The sequence below is a fragment of the Monodelphis domestica genome, chromosome 7 (genome assembly GCF_027887165.1).
Source record: "Monodelphis domestica isolate mMonDom1 chromosome 7, mMonDom1.pri, whole genome shotgun sequence".
NCBI lineage: Eukaryota > Metazoa > Chordata > Mammalia > Didelphimorphia > Didelphidae > Monodelphis > Monodelphis domestica.
The window spans coordinates 79,923,354-79,945,177 of NC_077233.1; the positions used below are offsets into that span (position 1 = coordinate 79,923,354).

The 21,824-nt window shown below is 34.1% G+C and overlaps 1 protein-coding gene across 1 annotated transcript in view; it reads right to left on the reverse strand.

Annotated features, from left to right (window-relative positions):
- ABCA13 (ATP binding cassette subfamily A member 13) overlaps positions 1-21,824 on the reverse strand; it is a 497,021-nt gene that overhangs the window by 242,392 nt on the left and 232,805 nt on the right. Inside the window, 4 exon segments of the mRNA XM_056806268.1 lie at positions 945-1,175; positions 4,547-4,704; positions 11,484-11,680; positions 20,693-20,911. Coding sequence (XP_056662246.1) covers positions 945-1,175; positions 4,547-4,704; positions 11,484-11,680; positions 20,693-20,911 — 805 coding nt within the window.

The following is a 21,824-nucleotide window of genomic DNA, read 5'->3' on the forward strand; positions in this document are numbered from 1 at the left end:
CAACTTGGAATTACTACCACTTTGAATGAAAGCATTTCTTTCTTGTATTAATTCAAAATCATTCCCTCAGTACCTCAATTTTTCAGAACCAGCAGATGTATAGATCTCAAAATTATAACCTTTCCTCATTTTGACAGAGCACTGAGTTTTCAGTTAGAAGCCAAGGATTCATGTACGGTCTACTCCACTTACTACCCATATGACCTTAATCAAATCAATCTCCCTGGTCTCGCGTTCTTTATTTTATAAAATGAAGAGGCTGGGTTATCTGAAACTAAACTAAGGCTATAAACATTACTAACCTCTAAGTGTCATTTAAATGTATGTCATTACTATTTATATTTTTTCAAATAGATACCGCAGCATGACTTCAAGCTCCAAAAAAATGTTTCTAAAGCATTCATCCAAAAGCTGATCATGCAATATTCCTGGGGTTTTCAAAGATGCAATGGAAAATTCTTTTAAATGATTTGATGTACAAGATTCCTATCCCCCTTCTGCAGCTGTTAGCAGTGCAGATATATGATTGAGATATTGCCACCACAGGTAACCAAGCTCATCAGTATTAAATCACTGATACTATTGTTTCAGTTATAGATCACAGGTTGATTGACTGATAGGAAGCATTTAGAATAACTATTAAAACTGATGAAAAATCCTTTGAATAAAAAGGCAAGATTATAATGCTGTCTTAAACTCACAATTATCTTTGACACAAAAGTATGAGATGAACCAAAATTAAAATAAATACAGATAATTCACATTCTCTCTTATACTTCCTTTCTATTTCTATCTCTGCAAAATTCATTTTGTTATGTGCAAGATAAAAGAAGTACCGACTATAAAAATACAAATGGTGATGGGCGGAGAGATATTAAATTTTGACTAGTAGGGAAGGTTTCAAGGAGGTTGCAAGAGGTAATAAAAACAAATATGTCAAATACCTCTTCTAAAGTAGTATCAGAAATTCCATAGCCGGTTAGGTGCAGAAGATGTAGGTTTTCATCCAGAGCCTGAAAGAGTCCTTTAAAGCATGCTTTATCAGTATCTTTTGGAATTGCATATGTTAACTCATTCCCACCATTTTCTTTAAGAAATGCTTGTGGAATATATATCTGTATCAAAGTTGTAACTCGATCTGTGTCCTTGGCATCTTGAGTCTCCAGAATGAAAGGCTACAAAGGAGATGGGAGAGTGACAAAGAGAGAAGTAAGATCCACAAGTCCCTCAAAGAGACATCAGTTGGTTTTAATTAATCATTATACATTCTGCAAGAACTAAAATTTCTATTAAGCAAAATTTAAATAGCCATCCACTGAAACATATATCAATATGGTCTGTGTATTTGTTTCAAATAGAAATCAAATCAGACACAAAATATCTTCACAAATGGATCAATTATTTCACCTCTCCCTACTGTGAAGGTCACCTAAATTCAATTTTGGGATTTGCACAATGCAAAAATTGTGTGTGCCAGATCACCAACTGCAGTCCAGTTTACTACCTCATTACTAGCAATGAATCCTGAATACCTGAACCTTTTTTGGTCTTTAATATGAGATAATAATACCAGAGTTTGTGTTAATTCATAAAAGGAAAACCTCAGTTGGTTGGAACCCCAAGTTGAAGACCAATACGTTGGCCAGCTTTCCTTTGTCCTTTACCTTAATACAAATATGAACTATTAGTAAAAAGAACAATGGATCAAGAAACAAAATCATCTCTATTACTATTGAAGGGAAGGAGAAATTGAAAGCCCATGTTCTACTTACAATAGTCATTTATGCCATCCTCATCTTCCTTTCATTGACTTGCAGATTTTGCAAATGATTGTCTATCACTTCAGTATCTATTACTTCAGAAATTATGCTTTCTGTTTCCACAACTATAATGAAACTGATTACTAAAAGCCAAGCTATTACCCTTCTACAGAAATGAATGTAAAATCATCAGCTGAAAACTTGATATTGACCTAACTTCCAGACTCATACTTTCAACTGCCTTCAACTGTCTTTTCATCATCTCAAACTCAATTTATTAAAAATACAAGTAATTTTCCATGGTCCCAATTTCTGTCCATGGTACCATCATTCACCCAATCACCAATTCTCACAATCTTGGATTTATTCTCAACACTTCCCTCCCTTTTATCAACTATATCAAGTATTCATTGATTTTGTCATTTTTTTCCTTCATAACATGTTTTAATTTTATTTATTTATGTATACTATCATCATGACCACCATAGGCCAAGCCCTCAACACTATTCTAAACTGCTTCAATAGTCTCCTAAAACTTGAATAGAAAGGAGAACCATTAAACCATACATAAGGATAATAGTGGTCCACATATTGACTTAGAAAATCACACATCTTGGTGTGTGTGTGTGTGTGTGTACATAAATCATAATTGTAAAATTAAAAAGAAACTGCATTTAATCTTATTTTGACTACATCTGGGAGTGTTATGAGTATATGGCCTATGTCTTTGATTTTTCTGCCCTATAATATCTCTCTAACTCAAGTTCCTCTACAGCCAAACCATTGAGTCTACCTCTACCATACTAATATTTCTAAAATATTGCTTTGTTCATGAGAAATTATGATGTAGTTTTTTTTTAAAAGACACCGAATTGGCAGTCAGAATATATGATTTTGAATCTTAGTCCATTCATTTACTGCTATATGACCTTGGATAAGTTACTTCACCTACTAGACCTCCGTCCCTGCACATGTGAAATGTCCCTTATGACTTTAAATCTATGAATCTATGAGTGGTTGGCCCCAAAATCCTCACCAAATGGTGAATGTAATACCTTTTTACCTGCAACAGCTCCAATTCCTCATCTATAAAATGTGATGAATATAATACCAAATGTATGGGATTGTGGTGAAAATTAAATAAGATATATCTAAAGCACTTTATGAACCTGAATTATCAGTATTATTCTTTGTGCAATTATTGGGTTGTGTTTTCTCTATTTGCCTTTAAAAAAGAATCTTTAAAAACTGATCTTTTCACTATCCCATACATATGCCATTTTCATCTTTGCTCCTTCTGCTCTCCCCACCTAAAATGTTCACCTAAATCACAGAATTTGTGTGGGAAGCCATCTCAAAGGCTTTATTGTACCTATAATACAATTTTTTCTACAATAATCTCAACAGGTCATGTAATCTTCACTTGAAGATCTCTCTCCAGACACTGGATATGTTAGTACTTTCAAAGTACTTTTATTCGTCTTTGATCAGGTTCTATGAAGTTTTTCTTTCCATCAAATTCCATCCTTAATATGACATACTTCAACTTTTGTGCATAGTTGTGACCCATGGAACCAAATATAAACCCTCCTCTATACGACATCTAAATCTTCTCTTCTCCTGTTCAAAATTCAAAATCTTCCTCCTTGAAGCCTTTCTTAGTCATTCAAGTCAGTGCTGATCCCTTACCATTCTGGCCAGGCAAGCAATTGCAAAAAGCACCAAATTTTTTTGGCATTTGATTATATCTAATTAAATACTGCATTATAATTTCTCTAAATATTACATGTACATCTTTTCTCACCAGCAAGATTTAAGTTAATCAAAAACAAAAACAAAAACAAAGTATGATATTTGGCTCAAAGTTCTAGGGCATGGATTACAGTAGGAAGTCCCCAATAAGAACTTATGTTGAATTTAATTCAACATATACTTATAATTACTACTACCAGTAATTTCATATGAAACATGAAAACAGGAAATAGACTCATGCATAAGAACTCACAGTTCTTTAGACCTGAAGACATTCTTATAGATTTTTCCAGGCCAATGTGCTCATTTCACAATTTTGAAAGCATTAGAATAATTATCACATGGAAGAAGAATTTGACCCCCATCATCAAAACTAAAAGCAATGAGTAAAAGTTAGATTATAAGCTCCTTGAGAGCAGAGATAACATTTTGCTTCCTTATATATCCTCAATGTTAAGTACAAAGCCCAGCACATCATATGCACTTGGTAAATGTTGATTGATTGATTGATTGATTGATTGATTGATTTAAAGAAGTTGAAGAACAGTAGGCAAAGGCTTGATGGGAGAAAAAAATTGAAAATAGAGCAATTTCAAAGAAAAATAATCTACTCTGAAGGTAGTGGAATGCCCATCACTAGAGGTCTTCAATGAAGACTGAATGACTACTTCTTAGGGATATTATAGAAGAAAAAAACATAGAGAAGTTTGACCATAGAGCCTTCCAAGTCTGAAGTTCTTTGATACTGAAACCCATGCAATGTAAAGTGACTTGCCACAGTGATAGAAAATGACTGATGTGGGATTTAAACAATAACACCAGATTCAAATTTCTTTCTACTATCCCACATTATGTCCTGAGAGCTTCTATAAGAAACATATGCTATTTTCCCCTGAGTAGAACTTAGGGCTCCTTAAGAGAGCAGGAATGGTTTGGTTTTTGGCTTTGGGTCTCCATTACGCTAACCCACATTAAACACTTTCTAACTGTGATTTGCAAAAAAATAGAATTAAAGTTCTAGTTTCTGGTCTTACTTGTTTTGTCAGGGTCAGACTGAGTCCATGGCCATAGGTTTCCTTTAGGCTGGAGGGAGGACCAGAGCATCTAAGTTGACCACATTGGAGTATGACAATTCGGTCACTAAGCACTTCGGCCTCATCGAGATGGTGTGTAGTGAAGATTAAGGTACGGCCTGCATTTCAAAATCAATAGAATAGCAAAGCTTATACTGTAATACTCTCAGATGTTAACCTTTAGTAGAATATTAGAATTCCTATTCAAAGAGGTTTCAGGGATTATCTATTCAAGGATTGGTTTATACATTTTTTGCACCCCCATATCATAACACAATGCCTGGAAAGTAGCTAGGTGCTTAATAAATGTTCAGTAATTGAGTGATAGGGAAAATATAGTCTCTAAAATTGAGTAACTTACAATAAATTGTTGATAAACCAATGAAAAAGACTAATCATTTAGTATTATAATCTAGAATTGTGTCAAGAAAGGACTAAAATGTCTATATCCTTTGATGTAGAGATCCCATTGACGAGCACATGTCAAAAAAATCAAAGGTAAAAAAAAATCAATTGTATGCAAAACTATTTAGAACACAGTCAATTCTTTTTCAGAAAAGGATTGGACTAGATGACCACTAAAGTCCTCTCCCTATCCAAAATTCAAGTATAGGGCATAATGCTTTCTATTACCTCATGCAGTTCTGAAAAGTTTGTTTTTTTGTTTTTCAGTAGGCTAAAACACATTTAAGAGCATTGGAAAACCTGACTATTTAAAGAAACCACAGTAGCTCTTTTGTCAAAAGAAATAATCATTCCCTAATGTATATGTTTTATAAATTCAATTCCCTTTTTAATATCTGTGCATTTTAAGTCAGGAGACAAAAACATTTATCATGAAGAAAAGAACTATATTAATTTTACCACTAATTTTCATAAGATGACAGAATGACAAACCCCTGTTAGTTTTTCATATTTAAGAATTTCTCTAGGTAACATAAAAGAAAGATAAATAAGTCCTTTTATAAAGGACTCATTGGTCAATCAATTGATGTTATGCTGTTGTTAATTAATCTTAAAGAATATCTAATGGCAGTTAGAGAGATTTGAAAAATTGCTACTGAGATTTAAAATTGGAATAAAAATAGTTTATCTTGATTCATTTGTATTATTCCTTTTCTGGTCTATCTTTTTTTGCCATTAACATACATTCCTTTTTTTATAGAAGTAATTATATGACATAAAAGAATAAAAATGTACATTTAAATCAGTAATCAGCATCAAAAACTAAGCATAATAAGCAAACCACTTTTACAAATAGTTTTCTTAATGGACAGGTAAGAAAACTGCTCTAATTTCTATTTGAGAATGAAGGTAGCCATAGCAAACATTGTATGGTAAACATGGAGCACATGTGAATATATCTAGGACTAAATAGATTGATGTGTGTGTAACAGGTCTTTTCCCCAAAATGTCTACCCTTAATTATGACTTCAAGCACTTTCTACTGATGCTCCTACATTACATACATAATAAAATTTCTCCTCAAAACTATCTTTTAACTTAAAGAGATATGATGTATTATAATTCCCCAACACAATGAATCACAAGTATTTTAAGTTTTGAAGACATATGACTTTTTCATGAGTTCTTGACATGAATCAAAACCAATTGTCAGATTTATATCTTGATACAAGACTTAAAGAACTTATATTCTTGACATTTGCTTGATCTGAATAATTATGTCATGTAATATATCAGAAGTAATATATTTAGTATCCATGAATCTGGATTCAAAATTCAGATCTATTATTTAATGTCTTGGTGACCTTGAATCGGTCATCTAGTTTCTATAAGCCTCCATTTCTTTGTCAGTGAATAAGATATTAAGCTTTTATTGTTCTAGACACTTCAAAGTACTGAGATTGCACAGAAAAGTAGAAACATTGTTTAATGGAAAGATCATGTATTTTAAAAAACCATTTACATAATAGATGAAAAATCATCTTGGAAGGAAGCCTTTTTTATTGATCAAGAATTATTTCCATATTATTGATGTTTGCACGAGGTTGATCATTTAGAGTCTATATTCCCAATCATATCCCCATCAACCCATGTGATCAAGAAGTTGTTTTTTTCTTCTGTGTTTTTATTTCCACAATTCTTCCTCTGAATGTGGATAGTGTTCTTTCTCATAAGTCCCTCAGAATTGACCTAGATAATTGCATTGCTGCTAGTTGAGAAGTCCATTACATTTGATTGTGCCACAGTGGTGTATCAGTTTCTGTGTACAATGTCCTCTTGGTTCTGCTCCTTTCACTCTGCATCAATTCCTGGAGGTTGTTCCAGTTCACATGGAATTCCTACAGTTTATTATTCCTTTGAGCACAAGGAACTGGAGAAGGCTTTCTACAGAAGGTGGAATTTTGCTAAGTGAACCAAGTGGAACCAGGGAAAGAGGATACAAAGCATTCCAGACATAGGAGACAACCAGTGCAAAGTCAGTGAGAGAGGAGAGAGAGTACAAAAGGAATAGCAAATATGCCAAAGAAGCTAGATCATGTGGAGGGAAGAAAAGTGTAAGACTGCTGGGAAAAAGGAAAGATACCAGATCTTAAAGGGCTTTAAATCCCAGAGCAGATTTTACATTTGATCTTGAAAGTAACAGGGAGGCATTGGTATTAACACTGGAATTTAAAGAAATTTCCTTATTTAAGGAAAATTATTTTGGCTGCCTGATGAAGGCTGGATTACAGGAGGAGGAAAAAATACAGAAAGCCTGATTAGAAAACTACTGGAATAATACAGGTATAAGGTGAGAAAAGCCTATACTAGAGAGGTAGCTGTATGAGTAAAGAAAAGAGGGCATATTTGAGAGATTTTTCAAAGAGTGAAAAGATTTGAAGACAGAAGAAATTTGCCTAATTTTTAAAGCTTATGAAACCATTACACTAAAATTTCTAAATAATTTATATTAAGTTCACTGCTGAGAACTGAGGTGAAGTAAACATAATAATTCTTTGATCTCAAAAATAAAATGAGGTAGAGAAAAGGGTCATATTAGTTCTTAATCCAATTTCAATATTTTATAGAGACTAAAGAGGTCCCAATGAAGGCCAAACTAATTTATGATAATAAGTACCTGCGAATTATAGACCCCAAAGAAATGAAGTATCAGGTGTTTTTCTGGGTATTTACTTCTTAAAATATTCCAGAGACAATATTAATTTGAACTAAAAGTAGTGGATTCAGTTCCTGAGATCAAGTGATAGAGCAGGTGTACATTTAACTCTGCTATTTGCAGTTAACTTCAAATAAAATTTTTCTAATCCATTTTTATATCTAAAATCCAAACAATCTATATCAATTAAAAGAGATTAAAATAGAATTTAGATAAAGGAACAAAGTATATGACCATAAGATATTATTAAGGGGATAGTAAAGATTTAATATGCTATCTTCTTGCTGTTTTAAGGGTTTTATACTATATTCCATGCTAAAGGTTCCTAATTTTTTTAAATCCACTACTATTCTGGCTTATAACTGATTTAATTTAATGACTTAATTATTTAATTGAAATAATTTAATTTAATTTTAATTAATAAACTTTTGGACAAAATGAAATCTAATATGATGTATACTGATTAAGAAATACTAGAGGGAGCTAGTATGAAAGTCAGAAAAGGCTGAGTTCAAATTCCATCTCTGACACTTTCTGGCTGTATGACTAATAGAAGATACTTTAACTCAGTGATATAGGCAACAGTCAAGAATTATAAGTTGAAAAATATTTACAGATTTGAAATGGTAGAAAGTGATTCCTCACTGGCAGATCCCTGTACCAAGGTTATCACAGATCTGGTTGATAAAATAGGAAGCATATATTAAGCATTTATTGTATGCTGGACAATATGCTAAGCTTCAGATATGGGGTGGGAGGAGTAAAGACAGTCCCTGCCTCCAAGGAGTTTATATTTGTGTAAAATATTGATAAATATAATATAAAATATTGATATGTATATATATACACAAAATAGATAAAGGTAGCTTTAGAGAGAAAGACCTTAGCAATCCAGTGGCTAAGATTGTGGGGAAGAGGTTGAAAGAAGGGCAGGAAAAGATTTCCTGTAAAAAGTGTCCTAGAATCTGAGTCCTGATGGAAGTCAACTCCTGAGAAGGTTGAAATGAAGAGGAAGAACAGAGAGCCTCCCAGGCATAGAGGAGAGCCAGTCTGAAGGCATGGATATGAGGAATGGAGTATCATTTGTAAGAAACAATTAGTAGGTCAGCATGATTAGAATGCAGAGCTTATGGAAAGGAGAAAACTATAAGACTGGAAAGAGAGAAAGAAAGGCTTCTGGCCAAGATAGTTGCCTGAATGGCTATTCAGATTCCCCAATTCCCAAATATTTACTCCAACAGAATCATGAGATTCATACCAGATCATATAATGGTTATGAAATCTAATGAGATGCTACGACTCATTTATTTCAGCCCAGAATTACATAAAACACTAGCCAGATGAAATAAAAAGGTTCTCTTTCTCCCATCCTCCAGCAAATCAAGCCCCAGTCTCCAGATATGATCAAAGGTGTGGAAAATGTTGTCTGTGTCTGAAATCAGCAGTAGAAGAGGGCTCTTAGGGAACAGCTGAATGATTTTGTGATTGTAATGAATACTATGACATCATAAGAAATAATGAACAAGATGATCACAAAACAAAACAACCTGGAAAGACTTAGTGATGCAAAATGAAGCAAGGAGAACCAGGAGAACTTTGTACACAGCAACAGCAATAAAGTGCAACGATCAACTATGAATGACATAACTATTATCAGCAATACAAGAATCCAGGACAAGAGATTCATGATCAAAAAGGCTATACGCTGCCATAGAAGGAACTGATACAAATGCAGATTGAAGCATGCTATTCTTTGCTTTATTTCTTCCATGAATTTTCTCTAGTGAAAAGCCGTATGTGTCATCCTTCAAATGATGGCATAGAAAAACATATCATATAATAATATGTGTACAACCTATGTCAAATTACCTGCTATCTATAAAAGTGGGGAGGAAGGGAGGGAGAGAACATGAATCACAAATGTCAGAAAACAATTACTGAAAATTATATCTACATATAATCTGGGGAAATTTTTTAATTTGAAATATTAGACAGTTCTCTTCAAAAGGCTCAGGATGGGTCAGTAAAAATGTTTCATTGTGAAGATCTTAAAATCCTCAGGGACTATTAGAGGTTAGCAACCAGAACTATCTAGGCAGTGGCTCTGAAGTCCCTAACACTCTTTTTTGAGACATCAGAAAAGGCCATTAGATTACAGAGCTCTGAACCTCTAAATTTTAGGAATCTTAATCACCAGCATGGATTTCAGTATAAGCAAAATAGTTCATAGTCTCAAGGAGTTCACAGTTGAATGGAGACAGGGGAAAGAAAATAAGAAGAAAACATATAAATAATTTATAAATCTCAAAACACAAAATCATAAACATCCAGGTTGTGTATTTTCAGAAATGTCCATCCTACAACAATTCAGATAGCATTCTCTCAAAATGAACCCTCTCATAATAAAAAATTATTTATTAGGCAGCAAGAGAAACTAATGCTGGATGGAGAAGGAATCTTGGAAGAGAATTTTCTTTCTCTCTCAATTTGCCTTCTATTTATCTAGGTTGCTGGCTGTCATTCTGATGAATCCTCAGACATCATGTCATGTTAACTTCTCATGCTTGTCAGTTTGCATGTAAATGGGAGAAATGAGTTTTCCAGAGCAAGAAAGTGAGAGAATACCTTAGAGTTTGAAAGGACCCACCACAAGCCATTTAGTACAATGCTTCCACTTATAGAAATTTTTGCATGACAGAGTTTTCTCAATCCCAAAATTCTTGGGATCAAAGGTGCTTAGTCTTTAAAAAGTACAATTTATTTTTTCAAACCCTCACCTTCCATCTTACAATCAATAATGTGTATTGGTTCCAAGGCAGAAGAGCAATAAGAGCTAAGCAAGGAGGGTTAAGTGACTTACCCAGAGTCACATAGCTAGGAAGTAGCTAAGGTTATATTTGATCCAGGACCTCTTGTCTCTAGACCTGGCTCTCTATCCTCCGAGTCACCTAGCTGCCCCCAATATAATTTACTTTTAATGGTTCCTCCTTGTTCCTGTGTCCTGCTTTCTCTCCAGTTCCTGATTCCTTATCCTATATTCTAAAGTTGCTGAGAGTGGAATAGATGATTATAATAATAAATTTGTTTGAAAATTTAGAGATTTTATAGAAAGCCACTCTCCTTACTAGGAACATTTAGATTCAAAAACTGCCTCAGACCCATACCGGCTGCATGACTATAGGCAAACCACTTAACTTTTTTGTTGTTCTAAGCAACTAAGACTCTAAGTTGAAGGAAAAGTGTTAATTTTTATTTTTCCCAATTACATATATTTTTTTCAACACACATTTTCTCACAGTTTTAATCCATGATCTCTTCCTCCCTTTCAATCCTCCTCCCTCACCAAGACAGCAGCTATTACAGCAGAGGTTGTACATACCATATAATCTCTATTTCCTTGTTTGTCATATTGTAAGAGAGCTGTTATCTTGCATTAGTAGGAGTTTCCTTACCTGGGATTTCTCTACATTAATGAAATTCCGATCTCAGATGCATAGGTAGCATGGGCTGGGATCAGAATTGAATAAGGGAAGAATAAATTAGATTGTGTAATGAATAATAATCCCAAGAAGGTTGTCTTTTGGGAGACCTATACTCTTAAAGTTGGTTATATCCAAAATTTTATTCATTCCCCCCCCCAGAAAGCACGTTATCATATAACACATATTTCTCTATTTAATCTCTCTGTGAAAATGTCCCTATGAATGATTATCTTTGCCTTGCAATATACAAATACCTTCTCTGATCAAAAAAAGGAGAATGGTGCTCATTTCCTACCTGCTCGATACTTCAGTAAAATATCCCATATGCCCCGGCGGGCACAAGGATCCACACCACTGGTAGGCTCATCTAGAACAACAACATTTGAGTTTCCAATAAAGGCAATACCAATTGAGAGTTTTCTTTTCATTCCTCCAGAGAGAGTTCTGACGTGCTTGTGTTGGTGATGGGTTAACTCCACATCTTGAAGGGTTCTAGAATAGGAAAAAGTTTATCACTATGAACCACAAAATGCTAACATTGCTCTTTTCCATTTTTAAATGTCTCCTTACAATTCAGTAGTCTATAGTTGAGAGTTAGTACTCTATGAAGGACTGAGTGCTGTCTCTGAAACTGGGAGGAAACTAAGCTCAAATTCTGACTCTAAAATGTAGTCACTTTGTGACCAAAAGGAAGTTACTTTATTTCATGGTATTTATTTCCTTATATTTTAAATCAGTTAATAGAATCAACACACTTATAAAGCATCTCCTATATGCCAGGTACTATCCTAAGCACTTTACTTAATTATCTTATTTGATTATCACAACTCTGGAAGATAGTTGCTATTATTATTCCCATTTTAAAGTTGAGGAACTTAAGGCAGACAGAGATTAAGTGACTTCTGCAGTATCACCCAGCTACTAAATAAAAAAAGATTTGATTTCAAATCTTAACACAAGAGCCTGTGCAATATAGCACTATTCCACTTAGCTGCCTCTTATATATGGTAGCTATAAGCTAGGAAGAATTAAGCTCAAGTGGGTCCTTTGACACATACTGACAATATGGTCCTAGGCAAATCACTTAACTTCTCAGTGCTTTAGGCAACACTCCATAACAAGAAATCCTAGAAAAGGTGCCGGCATACATTGGTAGAGTGAGTTCCCGCATTCAGAATAAGCCTAGGTGACTTCTTAGATCCGTTCAGGTGTTTTAAATCTATTACACCTCTGTTGCTTAGCACATTGCTTTCCATATAGAAAGGACTAATGAATGCTTGTTGAAAACTCACAGCAGTCAAGATTAGAAGGAAAACAGGAAACTTTGGGAAGAAATTTTAAGGCAAGTTTCTTTAATAAATGCCTCGTTTCTCAATTATATAGATAATGGAATCAAATTTGTAAGAATACAAATCATTCCCCAATTGAAAAATGGTTTAAGAAATCAAAGTTATCTATTCTCATATGAAATATGAGAATCTACTCTAAATCATATTGATTAAAGAAATGCAAGTTAAAACAATTCTGACCAGAAAAGGAAAAGGACAAATGCTGGAGAGAATGTGGAAAAATTAGGACACTAATGCATTCTTGTTGAAGTCATGAACTGATCCAACCATTTTAGAGAACAATTAGGAACCTTGCTCAGAGGGTTATAAAACTGTACATCCCCTTGACCCAGCAATACCAGTGCTAAGTCTGTATTCCAAAGAGAAAACAGGAAAAGGGAAATGTTATATATGTTTAAAAATATGTATAGCAGCTCTTTTTGGTAGCAAAGAATTGGAAAATGAGGGGAGGACCATCAATTAGGGAATGGCTAAGCAAATTGTGTTATATGATTGTGATGGAATACTATTTTGCTATAAGAAATAAAGAACAGGATGGTTTCAGAAAAATCTGGGAAGACTTATATGAACTGATGTGTAGCTTGGAGTGAGCAAAGTCAGGAGATTATTGTATACAGTAACAACAATACTGTACAATGATCAATTTAGCTATTCTTAGCAATACAATGACCAAAGACAATTCTGAAGGATTTATGATTTTTTAAAAGCTACCCATCTAGACAGAAATAATAGAATTGGAATATAGACCAAAACATACTTTTCAATGCCCTTATTTTTCTTGGATTTCTCTTGGCATTGTCTTTTGGGGGGGTCTCTGTTATCTTTTTTAAATGATTAATATAAAAATGTTTTGCTTGACTATACATGTATAATCTATATTTAGCTTGCCTTCTTGAGGAGGAAAAGAGGAGAAAGGAAGGGAATTTGGAATCCAAAAGTTATTAAATGAATGTTAAAATTGTTTTTACATGTAATTGAGAAAAATAAATTAAATTTTAAAAATACATACCTGTTGATTTCAACAAATTATCAGATTATCTTTATGTACAAATCTGATTGTTAATATTTTTACCAAGGCCTTTTAATATTTCTCAATAAAACAAAATAAAACTTAAGCCTTTTAACTTGGCATCCACAGCCCGGGAATTTACAAACTTTCCAACCCTTATTTCAAGTTATGGCCCTCTATTATGCTATAGTCACATATTACCATCCATTGTATATATATTCAACACATTTACTATGCCTTGACTGTCCTACCTCCCACAATTCCATCTTTTGCATTTCCACCCAACTTTTAAGACTCAATTCAGCTAACACATCCTCCAGGTATCCTTCCAGGACAACTCTATCATAAATAATGCTTTCTTTCACTGATTTCATTTCCTACACCCCTACATAACTGTCTTGTATAATATTCTGTACCATAGTTATACTCATCCCAATCTGTCTTATATCTGCCATATAATTGCATTCAATGCTCTACTAGAGATATATATCATACCTGTACATCATTTTTCTATATCTTCAGCACTAGCACATAGTAACCTTTAATGATTCTTAATTAATAAATGAAGAAATAAACAAATAGTGAAAGATGTCATAATTGAATTGACAGCAGCGTAGCCCATCAGTAAGCAATGTATTATGTCTTTTGTCTTCACTTAGAAATCACCAGTTCTACATGTAAGCAGTTAATTAATACTTTGGTTATTGGTAAATATTCATTTTTCTACAAAAATAGTTTTTTAATTAATAAACATGAATGCATTAACTGCTCATTAAAGACCCCAAAAATTTTCAGCAAATTAGTTTATGATAGTATGTACCCTGGGTTCCCTGTCATTCTTTAAATAGTAATTATTATGCTTCAATAGATCCATGATCCAAACTCTTTTCAATGGCTCAGGTAGCACAAAAACCCACCCATGATTTCTCATTCTCTGGGACTCTTGTTTGTGTACGATAAGAAGGTACCCTGCACAGAAAAGATGCTAAAATTTTTCTCAAAGGTGAATGGATGAATGGATGTGATGATATGACCACCAGCTCTACTAGTTAAAGTAGTTTTCCCCAAATCATGTGGATAGAAATATACTAAGATATTTTGCATCAGCATACTAAAATGTTCATTCCTTGAATCTGAGATTCCTCAGTTATCTCCATTATTTTCTAAGCAAAGCTTAACTTTCATTATAGGTGCAGCCAATCCATTATGTTATTTCATTGCCTCTCATAATGGTTATTTTGATTCCATTAGTGCCTTCTAGTGGGTCCAATTTGCTAATCTATTATCTACATTGTAAAGCCAAATTATACTCCAGGATATTGAAGTATGACATTCAATATGACCAAATGGATATCTCTAGAAGAAAGCTGAAATTAGAATTTGTTCTACCTAGACAGATACATCTTCACATATTCTAATTAACCATTCAACAAGTCCATGCCATCACTGATAGAAATTTAGTTGTCTGAAGTTCTAAATACCCACTATTAGAGAGAGTAGAGATAGCACCATATACTCTTACAAATTCCGTTTTATTCTTATAGGGTCTTTTTTTTTGCTTTGAAAAATAGTTAAATTAACATATACTCTACACTTAATGTTCTTTTTTAACTTGATTTCTTGGATTCAACTGTAGCAACAAAACTGAGGTCATAGAACTGGGAGAAAGGGGAAGGAAATATTTCTGAGGTATAACCAGATATCGAGTCTACCACATGTTTCTTTCACTTTTAAAAAAACTTTCATATGCTTTATTTCATATTATAAACATTACCAGATTACTGCTCTCCTCTCTCTGGGGTCTCTTATGACACAGTAAAATAATAAAGCAAAATTAATATAGTAACTTCATCTGAAAGTGTATGCAACACTCCACATCTGTAGTTCCTTCTCACCTCTCAATTTTTTAATAAACAGATAATTACTTTTCCTCTTTCTCATTTCTACCCTATTAAAAATAAAAAATTCCATGTAGCAAATATGCATAAACAAATTCCCTTAATAGCTGTTATACAAAAGCATATGCTTCCAGGTCTAAAGAGGGGAGGTCCCAAGTTCAAATCTGGCTTCAGATGCTTATTAGCTCTGTGATCCTGGGCAAGTCACTTAAACCCTACTATCTAGCCCCATGGTGGTGAATCTATGGTACACATGCCAGAAGGGGAACTCTGAGCCTTTTCTGTGGGCATACATGCCATTGCCCCAGCACAGAATTCACAAGAGTTCATTACTAGAAAGCTAGAGAGAAGTAGGGGTCAGGCTGCTACCCCATCGCTCTCCACTTGTGCCTGAGAACCTCACTTACCTCTCTAAAAGGTTCACCATCACTGGTCTGACATACCACTCTTCTGCCTTGGAACTAATACAAAGTACTGATTCTGGAATTGAAGGTAGAGGTTTAAAGAAAAGCCCATATATCTGATTCCACACTCTATATCTATCACATCTCTCTCAAGCAGTGACTAGAATGCTTCATCATTGTTTCTCTGGAATCATACATTTTCATTGTATTAATCATCACTTTGCCAGCTTTCAGTCTTTGTTTCTCTTAATTATGTGGTTGTTATAAAGTTTCCTAGTTTGGCTCATTTCATTCTTTATCAGTGTATTAACATTTTCAAAAGTGTTCTTTTTTGTAATATTGAACTTATAAATAGTTCTACTGTAACTATTTACTCCATGTGGCATCAGTTGATTCAAAGTTTTCCTTATGTCATTGAAATAATCCATTTGCCCATTTCTTACAACACAAGAGTGTTTCATAACTTTCTTATACTACAATTTATTCTGCTATTCCTTAATTGATAGTTTTCTCTGTAGTTTAAAGTTTGTTTTGGAGTGGAGGGTTGCCACTACAAAAAAAAAGTGGCTGGAATTACTTTTGTACATAAAGTATTTTTTTCTTTTTATTGATTTCTTTTGGGTATAGATCTACCAGTGGTATGTCTCAGCTAAAAGAAATTCATTGTTTGTTAACTTTTTGTCTTTAATTTCAAATTGCTTTCCAGAATGCTTGTCTTGATTCACTGACACAAGCATTGCATCCATGTGCTTTTGCCCACAGCCTCCCAAAAACTTATCATTTCTCTTTGTCATCTTTACCAAACTGATGGTTGAAGTGGGATATCTCAAAATTGCTTTAATATTCAGTTCTCCAATTAGCAGGAATCTTAACACTTATTCTTATAAATATCTTGGGTTTCTTCCCTTGAGAAATGTCTCTTCATATCCTTAAATCATTTATCAAATGAGGAATGGCTCTTATTCTTTTTTCATTTTAAAAGTGAAAGTGAACTATAAAATTTTACTTTGCCAATTACTTATGTTTAGGTAATTAAAGAAAAACAATGTGATGTAGTGGATAAAATGCTGGCCTCAGAATTGGAAAACCTCCTACCTTTTCTACTTACTGCCCATGTGACTCTGTACAAATCACTTAACTTTTCAGTGCCCCTATATAATTCTTTTTGACTTTACATTACAGAATTGCTTATCTATATTTGTGAAGGGAATTTATGTATGAGAGTTCCCTATCCTGAGGAAATCACAATGGTGATTTCACGTATATACAGTTGGGATGCATATGTTTACCTGTATAAAATCAAGGACCAATTTGGGTGATAATATCATAATATAAAAGTAACTCATTTTATTGGAACTTACAAATTGACAGAGTTCATCTCAAAATCCAGCACACTTTCCACTAAACTCTGCTCCAAACAAGTAAAATTGGGAAAATAAATGAATATGTCTACTATTGTTAGGAAAATTCCACTGTTATTTGCAGAGCATATCTTTTTTAATAAAATGGAAAGTATTGCCTCAGGATGTCTCTAGGCTAATAGATTCTTTCTCACTGGAGTTCTTGAAACAATGGCTAGAAGAACAGTTGTTGAGTATGTTGTTGAGGGGATTCTTGTCCAGCTGCCAATTGAATTACATGGACTCTGGCATAGTTTCCAAATTTGTTATTCTGTGGATTCCTAGAAAGAGGATCACTTTTTAAATGTCATCTCTCCCCAAGCCCTCAAAAGAGAATTGCTTTGGCTAAGACTGAAATGAAGCACTAGTCACTTAATGATATTTCAGAAAGAAGGAAGACTCTTTTCCTCCTCAAAAATACAGGCAATACAATTTTAAATCAAAATAGAGGAAGCCAGGTGGCATAAACTTGAGACATAAATCATGATCTTAAAAAATAGGTAGTTCAGTTGTTTGTGGAGCATTAAACAAATGTAGAACCCCATGCATACCTCAACTAAATTTCTCCAGATTGGTTAACTTATGAAGACAACAAATCTTATCATGACAGTAGTCTCCCATGCATTACACTGTTGTTAGCAAAGTTGATAAATAAGAATCATTCTTACATGATTCAATGGAAAGAGCACTAAATTGAATTCAGATTGCATGAATTAAAAATTCAGTTTCTGACATCTTATCTATGTGACCTCCAGGAAATCATTTACCCTCTCTGATGTCTGGATTCATCATCTATAAAATGAAAATTTTGGTTTAGATGATGACCTCTAAGTCTCTTCCAATTCAACGTGTATGATTACACAGGAGAATTTAAAAGTCATCTAGTCCAACTTATAACAAAAATAGAGTCAGCTAGGTGGCATAGAGCACTGAATAGTGCTAGATAGAGCACTGAACCTGGAGTCATGAAGATCTAATATCAAGTGTAGCCTCAGACAATTACTAGCTGTGTGACCCTGAGAAACTCTCTTGACTTTAATTTCCTTCATCGTAATTGAAGATAATAATATCACCTAACACAAAAGGTGATTATGAGGATCAAATGAGATAATATTTGTAAAGAACTTAGCACAGTTTCTGGCATAAAATAGATATTATATAAATGCTTATTGTTCAAAATAGAAATCCTATTATCATCTCTGACAAGTTAGACCTCCAGTGAGATGAAGGTCTCTAATATGCCTGAAAGAACCTAGTCCAATTTTGTATAATTTTAACTGCTGATATTTTTCTTTTTCTGAATGAATCCAAAACTATATCTCTATAACTTCAACAAAAAAGTCTTTGTTCTGGCTTCTGGGACCAAACGGAACAAATCTAACCCTTCTTATACATAACAACTATTTAAATATCTGAAGATATAGTTCATGTCTCCATCTAAGTCTTCTCTTCCCTAGTCTCAAAAGAAACCCTACTTTATTCAGCAAATCTATGCATTGCATGCTTTCCAATTCCCTTCAATCCTGATCATTCTCCTCTGGATCAGGATCTTGAGTGTTCCTTCTAAAATATCACTAAATAAGTAGATAACATGCCCCATATGTGGTCTAAACAAGAAAGAATACAATAATCTATAAATCCTTGAATATTATTAACAAAGTCTCAAATATAATCTCCTTTGACAATTGTTTCCTTCTTGGTATTTGTATCACCAATACAGAGCACAGTGCCATGCACATAGTAGATACAAAATACATGTTTATTGACTGGGTGACTATTTTTGAGTTTGTAGCCCATTACAGCCATGAGGATTTTGGTTTGGGGGTTGTTTTGGGGGGAGAGAGGGTGGTAAACAGGGTTCCCTATGAACTACTTTCTAGCCACATCTGCCTCCATCCTGGATCTGTGTTTGGTCATATTAGGAACATTATTGCTGAAATAAATATAGAGTATTAAGCAAAATTTTGTCTCATCTCATTCTGTTTGGTTTTATCATTCTGAAGTCTAAATCAAATTTATAAAGTTCATTAACCTAGAATGGATCTTGAATCATTAAAACACATATCAATAGCTAATAGGGATAGAAATAATACAATACTGAGGCTGAAGAGCACTTTCATATCAAAAAGTTCATATCAGAAACTTTCATATCTATTATTGTTTCAGAAAAGATTTCCTCTTCTTCCTCAGTCATTTGCTCCAGTACTCCAATGCTCAATAGCCAATAATGCCAGGAAGGTCTTTCCTTGGTGTGACCTAAATCTCTTATACTGCTACTGAAGTCCATGCTCTTGATGGAGAAGGCAAACTGTGGGTTAAGATGATTGGTATGTATGACAGCATTCAGCTAACTGCAGACAAATGTCATTTAAAAGTCTTTTCCAAGCCAAAACAAGGGCCAGAAATACAATAAAAATGATTTTACACATGACAAAATATCCCAACCCCTGTGGCTCCATTGTTAATGACATCGCTGCTGCACTGACATTTTTGAGATGGTGAAAATGATGATCCCACAGAGTAGTCAAGTTCCTCCCTTTTACATCACATTGGTCTCAAGAATTTTAAATTTTGCTATATTTAACAGCTACAGTGAACACTTCCATCAGGAGTACAAATTAGTAGCCTTCTTTTCCCTTGTGATACACCCTCCTTTTTCTTCACTAACTCATAAAATCCAGCCATAACCTAGAGGATTTAAGCCATTTAGCTCTGACCTCTCAAGAACCTGGCATCTCCATCTTCATCCAAGCTATTTTCTTTCCTGAGGCAGGTGTATGCCCTCTACCCTCCTACCTCTTGCTCTAAGAACTTTAATCAAGTCAACCCTATTCTCACCTCTGGGCAGTAATGAAGAGACTACCCTATTGTTCTGTTCAAAATCCTTGCAACTTACGAGGAAAAAAGAATCTTTTCTTGGTCATCACCCCAAGACTTTCCCTCAATTATGATGCAAAGTCTATGTGGATGGAGACTGTTTCCCCTGTTTTTATATCCCTAGCACTTAGCATGATACTTTGCACACAAAAAAAGAAATAATTTTTTATTTAATTCATTCACTCACTTATTCACACATCTATTCATCTTTCCCATTATTCAAGACCCAGTTCAACTTTCCTCTTTACAGTGAAAACCATTAGGACTATCCTGAACCACAGTGATCTCAATTTTCTCCTTACTCCTTATAACCCTAAATAATTAAGTTTATTGCCTTATGGGTAAATATGCCTTAATTGCCTTATGAGTAAAAATGTTTTTCTCAGCTAGTTCAAAAATGTCCTTTTGAATCCCCATGGGTCCTATTCAATGCAGCATTAAGAATGGATATTTATTGACTTTAATTTATTCTCTTTCTCAAAAGTTTAGCCCATACTTCCAAACATACTCTTCAATATTATTTTTGTTGACCAAAGGAAAATGAAATAAGGGAGCAATAATACTAACTTATTGACTTGTTGATATAATTGCTTCTTTGTCCACAGTGGTGCCTTTATTGAAGCAAATAGCAATAAATGTTCCCGAACAGATAAGTTATCAAAGAGGACATCATATTGGGGGCACACACCCATCTCCATCCTGATAGCAGCAAGCTGTGTCTGCATATCTTTGCCATTAATAATGATAGTACCAGAACTCGGAGGGTACAATCCCGTCAACATAGATCTAGAAGAGAAAATAAATACAATGTCAACATATAAACAATTCACAAACCATATTATGAGGAGATTCAAATACATAGGTATGCATTATTTTATTTGTTTAGCCATCTACAATAGTGCATTTTCTGCAATTCCTGTGCTTGCCAGGGTTTTAATAGCTATTCTTTGACTGAAGATGAAAGCTAAAGACATGTTTTTACCCTTTCCTAATATCAAACTCTAGTGCTTCTTTATGGTGTGGTATTCATTATGGATACTTCAAGGCTTTTCTAGCAAAGTCCAAGCTCTGGCAAATCCTTGAAACATCGAAAGACTTCAAGGAAAGCTGAGTACAGATTGCATGTCTGTCGCCTTTGAACCTGCCTAGCCCAATTCATAGAGGCATTACCAAAAAAATTCAAAGATGGATGACAAAATGTTTGTCCATGGCAAGCTATTAAACTATATAACTCACAGAGGAGTTGCAGTCTTCATTCAGAGTTTCCATATATATAAAATCATGGAAACATAAAGTTGAAATACAAAATGCATCTTCATCCTTGGTAGTTTTGATGTAATCCTATTCCATTCATGTTTCAGGACTCTAGTCCTCAACTTTTCTCCATTTATACAGACACCATCCTGGTGTGGACCCTCATCATCTCATGTCAGGACCATTATAATGATGTTTTGATTGATGTCTCTGACTTCAGTCCATCCCCATCTTCTCTACCAAATGATCCATCATCCTAACTAACATAGGCTATTTGTTATTGTTCTGTGGTGTCTGACTTATGATACCACTTGGGATTTTCTTGGCAAATATATTTAAGTAGATTGCCATGTCCTCTTCTGGTCATCTGACAGATGATGAACTGAGGCAAACTACCCAGGGTTACACAGCTATTGTCTGCAATCAGATTTGATCTCAGGTCTTC